We start from the raw sequence: 12,586 nt of genomic DNA on the forward strand, positions 1-12,586 counted from the left end.
TGTTCTACAGAGTATTCCTGCATTAGAGGAGCATCTTCATGGTCTTTGTTCCACTTGGGCACAAGTCCAGGAGGCTTTGTGACATGCTAACGATAGGTAAGGACCCCATGCTGACCGCAGACGCCTGCCTGTGCCTTCCTACCAGGTTGGGGACAGGGTCTGGCTGTCATCTTGCAACCTACGACTTTGCGTTCCCTCTCTGAAGTTCTCACCTTGGTTTATTGGGCCTTTCCATATTCTACGCAGGATTAACTCAGTAGTTATGCATTAGACTTTCCTTCTAATATGCGTATCTCAAATGTATTTCATGTCTCCTTATTACAACCTTTGGTCTGCAACTGCTTTACCACCTCGGTGCCTCGTCTTCACCCTGTACAGGTTGAGAACCCTAAGGAGTATAAAGTACAATCCATTGTTGACTCCCATAGGTTTCCATGGGAGCATACAGTACCTGATGCATTGGAAAGGGTACGATCTGGAGGAACGCTCTTAGGTCTCATCCTCGAACATACATGCCCCTGTCCCCCCCATGATTTCCATAGATGTTTTCCCTTCAAGCCTGGTGGTCCTCCGAGGGGGAGGGGTCATTGAGGAGGGGTTACTATCAGGGATGGGCTCACCCCTTCCTTCTCAGAGCTGGTCACTCAGCTGTCGGCCAATTGCCAGCTCCTATCTCTCCATAGTGACTCACCTGTTGATGATATCCTGCTCGTCAGTCTTGTCTACTTAAGCCGTCCAGTCCAGATGTTCTCTGCCTTCGCCTTGGTCACATCTCTAGAGATGCTCTCCTGTGTTCCTCTTAAAGACTTGCTTGTCTGACATTCCTTCCGGCTCCAGATCCTGCTTGCTGTTCTACTACGCTCATCTCTGGCTCCTTGATGTTTTGGCTTGTCTGATTATCCTTTCCGGTTCCTGAACTTTGGTTATGTTTGACTATGTTTACTCTGTTTACCTTTTTTTATTATTATTAAACAAGTGTGATTTAACTGTGCTTCTGCCTTAGTTTGATTCATGGTTTCTGACAAATGACCCCAAACACACCTCCAAGACGACCACTGCCTTGCTAAAGAAGCTGAGGGTAAAGGCGATGGACTGGCCAAGCGTGTCTCCAGACCTAAGCCCTATTGAGCATCTGTGGGGCATCCTCAAACGGAAGGTGGAAGAGCACAAGGTCTCTAACTCCACCAACTCATCTTAGAGGAGTGGAAGAGGACTCCAGTGACAACCTGTGAAGCTCTGGTGAACTCCATGCCCAAGAGGGTTAAGGCAGCGCTGGAAAATAATGGTGGCCACACAAAATATTGACACTTGGGTCCATTTTGGACATTTTCACTTAGTGGTGTACTTCATTTTGTTGCCATTTTGTTTTGACATTAATAGCTGTGTGTTTAGTTATTTTGAGGGGACAACAAATTTACAATGTTATACAAGCTGTATACTCAATACTTTACATTGTAGCAAAGTGTAATTTCTTAAGTGTTGAAAAGATAAAAAATATTTACAAAAATGTGAGATACTGTGTATACTTGATAAATTAATGGGCTGTGTTGTTCAGAATATATTGTTGCTTTTTATGCTGTAACTGTAAAACATGAAGGAGAATATGGACCTGTCTAGAGTTTATATTCTTCTACATGTGTTTCATGGTCATCTTTAGTAGAGAAGGCAGAACAACCCTATTCATCTGTAATGTTGTTTCTGTTTAATTATTTTTTATTGAAAAAAAAAAAAGTATAAAGAGCATATAAATAGAAAACACAAATAAAAATGGGGGGAGGGGGGAGGGATTGAGCAAAACTGCTAATGAGCCTTAAAAAAAAAAAAAAAATATATATATATATATATATATATATAAAAACTATATTTACGACCAGTATCAACGTGCATAATCACTGCAAGTCAACTCATTTGTCCAAAGTACTGAGGTTGGCAGCTAGCATAAGACATAGACACCAATACACCAATAGGCTCACTGCAAGGGCCCTTAACTAAACTTAGAACATTGAAAAATCCACAAAATATGAGTAGAGGGAAAAGAGTTGAGAGGAGAAGAGGTGGGGAAGTGAGGTTAAGCGATGGGGGGGGGGGGATGTCTGCCTGAGCCCATACCCTCTGAAACAGAATAGTCAAATTTATTTATTTTGAGACATAATTTCCACATTTGTAGTTGAGCTGCTGTCTTGGCTGACACCGAGATATTTAAGATTTCCGATTTAGTCATATTCATTTTAAAATTAAAGATGGCGCTAAACGCTGAGAATGCTGACATAAGATTAGGGAGAGATATCAGGGGTTTCTGTATATAAAACAAAATGTCATAATCAGCATACTTATGTTCTAAGCTTCCTAATTTGTAATGATGTTTCTAACACAAGCAGTCAATCGTTATTATATATAGTCTAAAATGTGTTTATGTTGTTTTTTAAAATGTGTTAAGGGTTCTCCATTTTGCCTACTGCATATAGTTGGCAGAAAAGGGATCAATTCATTCATTGAGTCTGCCCCATTTTTTTGAATATTGAGTATATGTTTGCCCCAAGCATGTTTGAATCCACATACTGTTGACTGACTCACTCACTACAGCTCACTACAGCTTCTGGAAGTTTGTTCCAAGCATCAACTATTCTTTTGATAAAATAATACTTTCCTCCTTTTAGTATGAGGTCATGTCCCCATGCTCTTGATCTTAACCCCCCTAATGTATTTAAAAGTTTCAATCATTTTTTCCACGTTCTCTTTCCTCCAGACTTGGAATATTAAGTTCCTCAAGTCTCTCTTGATATGTTTTGTCCCTCGGACCCTTCACCATTTTTCTTGCCCATCTCTGGACTCTTTCTATCTTATGAACAAGTTATTATACCAATTATACTCATTTTTTTGGCTGACAATAATCTGCAGGAATCCACATAATTAAAGTGTTACTGAAGGCAAAACTTTTTTTGGGACAGAGAAAGGAAGCATTATAACTCCAGTAATTTTTTTCCCATCTGTGTCCTATTCGGGAGATTTCCATAGCCAAAACAGGAAGTGAGAGAAACTCTCTCCAAAATGAGGAATTCCTGGTGTGTCACCAGAATTAGTGTACTTTTTGGATGACAACCCAAATTTTGGGATTTTCTTTTGCTTTGCCTTTCAATGGATAAAGGTAAACAGGATACATAGAGATGGTGCATCTCCCTAATGGGGGCACAAACAGCAATAAATACTACCTTATAGGTGTTCTAATCCATCTCCACTCCACCAAAAAAAAGTTTTGCCTTTAATTAAACTTTGAGGTGCTACAGTCTCTGGTTTTGCATAATGGGTTATTAGGCCATATGTATAAATGATACCTGTACAAAACCCTCAGAAGACAAACATTCTGCATACACAAATCGGCATTGCAGGCATCCACTGCACAAGCCACAAACAGTTTTTTGTTCAAGACAATGCATGGTATGATTGCATAGGAAGAATAAATGTTAGATCAGTCCAAAGTTGCAGCCAATGAATATTATTGTATCCCTTCACAGCTTTATACCCATACTTTATATGTGCACTACAAACTGATATCTACAAAGTGGTCTTGAAACTGTTGCATTGCCTAATTTAGATCTAACATCAATGGATAGCTTTATACTTCAAAATTACTTCTACTGAAAATCGTTGTTGAAGGATACAGTTGATTAAATAAGACCTTTATGTGTCACAAGGTTAAACGGGTAAATTTACAAATGAAAATGCTCTTTTATTTCTTAAGCACCTCAAGCTGATAAATGAATGTACAAATTCTACAGCTTAACTGACCAAGTAGGATGTTCCAATTTCAATGTCATACAACAGTCAAGTTGACTACAGATAAAAACGAATTATGAATTGTCAAATTACATTTTTATCTATCAGAAGAATGTGTATCTAAAAGATGAACTTAAAGAAATACTAAACCCAAAAGAAAACATTTATTATATTGCAGCTTACTGATTCTTAGATGTGGTGGCTACATTTGTTTTATTTTTTTAGGCTTCCTTTCCTTTATTTTAACCTGGTGATCTGGCCAGTTATAACAAGCAGAACAAGTTGTACTGTAGCTGTAGCAGTAAGAGTGTTGAAACAAACCATTTACTACTGACATGAGTGCTTATAATGATCAGCTTTTATTCATTTATGTAAAACCTTTATCCCAAAAGGCAGCTGCTTATTAAAAAAAAGTGTTAGCTGGAGTTTGGCTTCAATTTGTCAGTGCATTTAAATCTGCTAGTCCATCTAACACTCCCCTGTCCCCAAACTGACATTGCTGCTGTTCAAAGGAGCCTCTGTGGAAGAAAATAAAAAAAAATATGTATTTTTCTTGCACATGTGTAGCCAGGTGCTGCACTACAGAAACATGGAGAAGAAGGAGACATTTCCCTCTTTACAATCAGTTTACTTTTGCTGTTAAGCTGAATATTGTGTTGCATTATCCCCTCCAGCCAGTCGAGGGAGAACTATAGCCAGAAGAACCTATGCAATTCTATGCAGAATGCCGAGTATCATGGGATTTGAATCAGCCTGTATGCTATATTGTGTTATTTCCATCGTTAATTCATTTTATGCTTGCCTAGCTACCAACCATATTGGCTGACAATATATTAAGTTTGCCTTTACTACCTGGTTTGGTGCCTGTTTTCTTTGATATAGCACCACTAATGGGTACTAAGTGTAAGTCTAGCCATACTTTATGCAATGTTCTTGTACAATTTTCCTTTGGATTTACCAAAACCATATAATATGAGGTCAAACCTAAACACCTTCAATTGGTATGCAATCAGACAGGCAGGCCCTTGCACTACATCTAATGGAAATTGAATGAGAACGTTGTATAATGTATAACCAGCCTTATTTTAAGTGGTTTTCTGTGATACTGCATGCTTTGTACACTCAACCTAGTGTGTCAAAGGGGCTGAAGTTCTTAAGAAGGTTGAGGCAAAAAACAGAGTACTCATCCTAACCAGCGGCTCCTACGGGAGTAGCATGACACATAATTGGATAATGGAAGTTAGCAGAACTTCACCTCTTTCCCTAGGCTTAGGGGAAATTCCTATGCAAAGTGAACAGTCTAAATGTTTTTAGTAAATCTCCCCCAATGTGAATGTGTTACTGTACAATTCTACTTTGTCAGTTTGATCACTAGAATTTTTATTCATTTACCTTGGCTTTGGATATCAGAACAGGTACAAAAAAGTGGCAACCACCCCAACCTATAACTAGCCTTTTTAGTAAGCTGCATATGGAAGGGCAACAGACATCACAACAACAAAAAACAAACAAACAAACAAAATAATAACCAGCACACCTACCAGCCAGCCTGAAAAACAATTACATTTTTCCTATGTAACAATTTACATTCAAAGCAGGATTTTGTTTGAACACATTTGCAAGTATATGTAAGCTGCAGTGCCCAAGTGAAGGCTCCTCTGTATATACTGCAGTCCTAACCCTACAATTTTCAGAGTATCCAAAGTAGGAGCTCATAGCAGTGGATAGATTAAGGGCAGGTGTGCTTGAAGGGAGCCCACTCTGCTTAAAGACACAAGGACGCATGTGACATCCAGCAAGAGCCCAACAGCTGTAAAGGCATCTAATGCGTCCCCGTACCCAATTCAAATAACTTTACAAAAAAGTGGCAACCACCTCAACCTATAACTAGCCTAGTTCTATTACTTCTATTTGTAATATGCGTTGCCATTCCATATGCAACATACGGCAAAGGCTAGTTATAAGGTGGGGTGGTTGCTACTTTTTTGTACAGCTGGTTGAATTGGGTGCAGGAATGCACTGGATGCCTTTGTGCCGTTGTGCTCTTGCTGGGTGTCATGTGCATCCCTGTGTCTTGAAGCGAGATAGGCTCCCTCCAGGCACACGCGCCCATTATCTATCCACTGCTATATGTGCTCCTACTTAGGAGACTCTGAATATAATAGAGTTAGAACAGCGGTATATACAGACGAGCCTTGATGCTCTGTTGTTACCGTAAATTTTCAGTCCCAATTTGGTTGTTTTGCAGGCTGGCTGGTAAGTGTGCTGGGAAATCAGAGCAGGTAGGCTCAGATTAATAGAAGAGATACAGAACTACAGAATCACTACACAATTTGAAGCAGTGGCCACTTTTACAGGAAAGCAGTAAACCCCTTTAACCACTTCCCTACCCACCCATAGTAATATGACGCCCACAGATGGGATCTCCTATCCTGGGCGGGCATCATATGACGTCCTCCCATTCCCGGCCACCTAGGGGGTGCGTGCACACCGCCGGCAGCGTTCAGGACCCGGTGTGTGTGACTGGCGGCTGCAATGTCCGCCGGGCACCCGCGATTGCCCAGAAACACAGCAGGACTGTGGATCTGTGTATGTAAACACACAGATCCACGTCCTGTCAAATGAGAGGAGACCGATGGTGTGTTCCCAGTACAGAGAAACACAGATCGGTCTCCTCCCCTTGTGAGTTCCCTCTCCCCACAGTTAGAATCACTCCCAGGGAACATAATTAACCCCTGCAGCGCCCCCTGGTGTTAACCCCTTCCTTGCCAGTCATATTTACACAGTAATCAGTGCAATTTTATAGCACCAATCGCTGTGTAAATGTGAATGGTCCCAAAAATGTGTCAAAAATGTCCGATATGTCCGTCACAATCAAGAAAAAAAAATCGCAGTTCGCCGCCATTAGTAGTAAAAAAAAAAAAAAAAATTCCATAAATCTATCCCCAAGATATACACAAGAATATGTATCAGCCTAAACTGAGGGAAAAATGTGTTTTTGTTTTTTAAAAAATGGGGTATTTATTATAGCAAAAAGTTAAAAATTTGTTTTTGTTTTTTTTGAAAATGGGATATTTATTATAGCAAAAAGTTAAAAATATTGTGTTTTTTTCAAAATTGTCGTTGTTCTTTTGTTTATAGTGCAAAAAATAAAAACCGCAGAGGTGATCAAATACCACCAAAAGAAAGTAAGTAAAAGTAATGCAATTGTCAGTTAAAGCGTCACAGTGCCAAATCGCAAAAAGTGCTCTGGTAAGGAAGGAGGTAAAATCGTCCGGGGCTGAAGTGGTTAAGGGCACAGCAGAAAGTTGTTCATTGTGCTTGTTCTTTTTTTATACATCTGCAATTGTATCTGTAATAGTACATAGGAGAATTGTAATAGTGTAACCTTCAAAGTTCATATCAGTTCAGGAGACAACACAAAACTTGGATTTTCTACTTGAGTCTTCAGTACATGCAGCTGCTTTAGAAAAACATATTCAACATGTGAAATGTTTGTACTATTGGTTTTTTGAGCTACAGTTTATGTTAATGCCCATTAGTCCAAGAGAATATTCATCAACTCCAATTACAAAATATTTCCATAAAGATGTTTGTGAATATGTAAATGAGTTTGACTGCAAGATTCAGTGTAATTACCAAATCAAAATTTAACTAAGCGACAGCATCACAATAACAGCACAAATCAAAATAAAATAAAAGCTATTTTCTTGTAATGGAAATCAATCAATGGAGAAATTGCTTTTCTGTGTCAGTTTTCTTTTTTTCTATTACCTACTTACAAAATATACGTTTTACTTACCACATCAATTATTTGAAGAAGAGAAAGTTGTAGTTCTACGAGTAAAGGCTGGGAGTCGTTCATCACAGGTCTTTCGAGGCGATTGTAATTCCTTAAAAGTTCTCTGTAAAGTTTCCTTTGGTATTCACCTTGATGGGAACCTTTAAGAGAAGAAGGATTTAAGATGAAATTATGTAATATTTAGTATTATACTATATTTAAAGTGTCATGTGACATATGTAATACTTATCCTGCTTCAAGGGGTAATCCTACCCAAAAGGCATACAGTATTTCAGTGTATGGTGGACACTGGTGGGCTGAATCCATCATTTTGGATTATGAATTTTAACCTTGAGATTTTAGCGAACAGGCAGAGTTCTTAGTCCTCCTCCATTTACCATGACTAATGAGGCCGATGGGCTTTGGGCATGTGCATTAATGACATTAATGACCTAAATTGGACCTCTTTGAGCAGCTTTTGCATTCCATCTGATGCAAATAAAAGACCACCCACAGGTCCTTAGAATGTCAATTTGGAATGTCTTGGGTTTCCTGCAGATTTTTGGGTCATGTAAATGTTATGAAAATATTATTAATTTCTTGGGAAGGAAACCATAACGGAAATGGCAGGTTGGTAAAGCTAGGTTTCAGTACAAAGTCATTTGATAGATTACCAGAATTCTAGATGATAGTTTAGCTTGTAAGGGGGTTTGTGAATAGCTAGTACCCGGATAGCAAGCAGTTGAGCTGCAAGTTTGAAAATTACTTGCTAAGCTATTGCTAGACTTCACAAGTTTGTTGCACAATTGCGGCAAGGCCCCATTGCATGACTCCAGATCAACTTTCTTTGCAAACATTCTGCACGTTTTCTGCAAGTTCTGGTTTTGTTATGTTGTGCAATAGTAATTCTACCACAGGGGGTGACTGTGACATGCAGAGCTCTTGCTGTAGACTCACCACTGCAACGTTACTCTTGTTAGAGACTTGCCATGCAAATTTGCTACCAATTGGAAAAGTGTTAACTAGAACTTGTGCTTCAAGAGTAGGGATGAGGTTCGAGTCGAACTCATGTTCAACTCGAACATTGCCTATTCGCTGAACAACGAACAATTTGGGGTGTTCGCAGCTAATGCTAAAAGCCACGGAACACCCTGTAAAAGTCTATGGGAGAAATCTAAAGTGCTAATTTTAAAGGCTTATATGCAAGTAATTGTCATAAAAAGTGTTTGGGGACCTGGGTCCTGCCCCAGGGGACATGTATCAATGCAAAAAAAACTTTTAAAAACAGACATTTTTTTCAGGAGCAGGGATTTTAATAATGCTTAAAGTGAAACAATAAAAGTGTAATATTCCTTTAAATTTCGTACCTGGGGGTGTATAGTATGCCTGTAAAGGGGCGCATGTTTCCCATGCTTAGAACTGTCCCTGCACAAAGTGTCATTTCTGCAGGAAAAAAAGTAATTTAAAAGCACTCGCCGCTATAATGAATTGTCGGCTCCCCGTAATACAGATGAGTAGTCATTGAAAGTCAATGATATATATATAAAAAAAAAAAAAAAAAAAAAGCGTGGGGTTTCCCCCAGATACAATTACCAGGCCCTTCAGGTCTGATATGGATATTAAGGGGAACCCCGTGTCAAATAAAAAAAATGGCGTGGAGTTCCCCCCAAAAATCCATACTAGAACCTTTATCCAAGTACACAACCTGGCAGGCCGCAGGAAAAGAGGGGGGAACAAGAGCGCCCCCCCTCCTGGACCGTTCCAGGCCTCATCCCCATAACCCTGGCCGGTGGTTTTGGGGGTCTGCGGGTAGGCGGCTTATCAGAATCTAGAAGCCCCCTTTAACAAGGGGACCCCCAGATCCCGGCCTCCTCTGTTTGAAATGGTAAGGGGGTAAAAAGTACCCCTACCATTTCACAAAGAAAGTGTAAAAAATTGTTAAAAAACACACACACCGTTGGGAAATGTCCTTTATTAAAAATAAAATTTTTTTTTTAAAAAGATTCCAGCGGTGGTAATTCACTCTTGCTATCCAGCCACAGCCCCCCAAAGCATCCTCCGAATGTTGAGGGCATGTGGCCTGTTACGGTTCGGGGAGGGGGCGCTCTCTCGCCCCCCTTCTTTTCCTGCGGCCTGCCAGGTTGGATAAAGGGTCTGGTATGGATTTTTGGGGGAACTCCACGCCATTTTTTTTTTAATTTGGCATGAAGTTCCCCTTAAACCTGAAGGGTCTGGTATGGATATTTGAGGGGAACCCCACGTAATTTTTTTAAAAAAAAATTACGCGGGGTTCCCCTTAATATCTATACCAGACTTGAAGGGCCTGGTAATTGAATATGGGGGGAACCCCGCACTTTTTTTTTTTTTTTTTTATCAATGACTTTCTATGACTGTTCTCTGTATTATGGGCAGCCGACAATTCATTATAGCCGCGAGTGCTTTTAAATGACTTTTTCCTGTAGAAGGGACAGTTCTAAGCACGCCCCTTCACAGACATACTATACACATCCCCCAGGTACGAAATTTAAAGGAATATTACACTTTTATTGTTTCACTTTAAGCATTATTAAAATCACTGCTCCTGAAAAAACTGCAGTTTTTAAAAGTTTTTTTTGCATTGATACATGTCCCCTGGGGCAGGACCCAGGTACCCAAACACTTTTTAGGACAATAAATTTCATATAAGCCTTTAAAATTAGCACTTTTGATTTTGAACGTTCGAGTCCCATAGACTTTAATAGGGTTAAAAAGTTCACACGAAGTTTAGGCCTGTTCTCAGGTTCTGGTGCAAACCAAACTGGGGGGGGGGGGGGGGGGGGTGTTCGGCTCGTCCTTATTCAAGAGCTCTGCAAGTGTACAACTTTCCAGTGAAAATGTGCATCAAGTTAACAGACTTACAATTCAACACTGCAACAACTTTGTAGCAAACTATCCTTGCTATCTGGGTAATAGTGCCAAGAGCTCAAGTCCCTTCCCCACTTTCTCTTCTACTAGAATAACAACCCACTTGCTTCAAGTTTTAATCCTCCGTCATCTTGTGTTCATCTCCTTGCCAGGGACCGTTTCATGACATTCCCAGCCATTAACTTTTATATCCCAAGGAAGGAATGTCCACAAAAAAAGTTAGGATTGCCGCACTTTACTGATGTTACTTTAAGATGGCATTAGAGTCACATCACATAGACATACTATCCGGGGTCACTTGACAGCATTTTGTCAATCACATACCTGTATCTTACACCATATACCTTTCACCTCCCTATTAAACATATTTTTTCATGCCTCTCTACCACACAAATTGCCTAATGCTTCTTTTTTACACGTGTTGCATTAAATCTTTTTTTTTGTACACCTTTTTGCCTTCTGAGTCTCTACTATGCACTATGAGTAACACCTCTTTACGAACATTGTTTACTGCCTCTATATTACATGGAGAGCCTCATGCCTCTCTGTTAGACATAGTACATTCTCTATTACAGACAGTGCCTCACTTTTAGGGCCAGGTTGGGGGGTAGGGGCAGCTTTCCTGGGTGCAATGCCTTTACATGGCAGGGCATGGCGCAGGCTGCATTCTCCCTCCAAATTGGTGGTAGGCAACTTGCAGCCCACAATATCCCTCCTACCATGCTACCACATTCTGTCTGTTGTCATAGGAAAAGGGTACCCTTGAGAAGCTGAGAGAAATGGGCGGATGAGTACTACTTTAAAAACAGTGGCAGCTCTGCACCCTTAAAGAGGAGAAATAGGGCACTGTAAAATAAATGGGTTGCTAATATAAGTGCTTTGAGGGGGAAGAAACAAAAGCTTCTCTAGGTGCTCTGTTCTCTGCACCCTCTGTGCTGGAACTATGAGGTACTGTTATCCCCCACAGACGAGGAAGTTTCTTTTCCTTCACTAAAAGTACCCTAGCCTTCACCTGGCTGGCCACTAAGATTCTGGGGCCCATTACAGGCAGGGACAGCCCTTACTTGTAATAGGCCCTAGGATCTCAGAGGCCCATATGAGCCTGAATGGGATACACAGACATGTCTGCCACTGCCCTAAAGAATGATGATCATACCAACCTGGGAATAGGCACTATGTATACTAAGAATACCAGCCATTTTGCGTTGAAATTAAAATTAGCTAATATATAACTCCTAGTACTCAACTAATCTAAATTCAGCCGCTTGTAGTTATAAAATAATTATTTCGACTTTTGAAATGACACACCATGGGGTCGATAGACTTTGCACTTTCTAAAGTGCAGTTGCACTAATTTCTCTAGAGCTTAGTAAATATGGCGAGGCTCTGCTAATCTCCATCACCCAATCATATGCTAATAAGAATGCTGTTTTTTTTTTTTTCTTACACCTAGTTGGGTATTTTTTACAAAGTGAAGCTTTACAACATTCACTAAGCTCTGGGGAAAAAAATAGTGCAATTCTTACAAGGACACATGGCCAGGACCCATTGTCCAAAGTAACTATTCCAAGAGCTCAGTGAATGAGGTGTAGCTCTGTTGCCTTCCACCATCTATTCATGTGCAAGCATAAATACATTTTTTCTTTTTCTTTGTTGTGATTGGGTATTCTTTGAAAAGTGAAGCTTTACCACATTCACTAAGATCAGGAGAAAAAATCCCTTGCAAAGTGCAACTTTCCTTGCAATGTGAAATGTCTATTTTCCTTTTAGTAAATCAGACCCATTTGTATCTGCACAAATGTACACATGAATCCTTCCACTCAGTATGACAGTTTTGATTTTGTGTTTTAAAACCTAAAATATAAAGTCATCTTATTCTGTGTTGTGTACCAAAAAATGTGCAGGGAAAAAATGTACTTTCTCAGTACCCACCAGAACATTGTACGCATTTTTTTTAAAATCCCTTTTTCCCTACACTTTTTTTGGTATATATTCATTGGTTTTGGGATGTGCTTCCCTTTGTAGTGATTTTCTATAGTTACACATATATGCTACTTATTCTGTGATGTTATGAAAGATGTAGTAACTGCAAAATACCAAGGTATTACAGGTTGAAAGAATGGCTGA

General features: G+C 39.8%; 1 protein-coding gene across 1 annotated transcript in view; it reads right to left on the reverse strand.

The window, feature by feature from the left end:
* The window catches only part of LOC143974564 (neuronal acetylcholine receptor subunit alpha-7-like), a 290,385-nt gene that overhangs the window by 237,508 nt on the left and 40,291 nt on the right, over positions 1–12,586 (reverse strand). Inside the window, exon 2 of the mRNA XM_077476094.1 lies at positions 7,577–7,716. Coding sequence (XP_077332220.1) covers positions 7,577–7,716 — 140 coding nt within the window. The remainder of the gene's footprint in view (positions 1–7,576; positions 7,717–12,586) is intronic.

The sequence above is a fragment of the Lithobates pipiens genome, unplaced genomic scaffold (assembly GCF_037356315.1).
Source record: "Lithobates pipiens isolate NorthernLeopardFrog02 unplaced genomic scaffold, aLitPip1_a1.2 Scaffold_13, whole genome shotgun sequence".
In the NCBI taxonomy this organism is placed as follows: domain Eukaryota; kingdom Metazoa; phylum Chordata; class Amphibia; order Anura; family Ranidae; genus Lithobates; species Lithobates pipiens.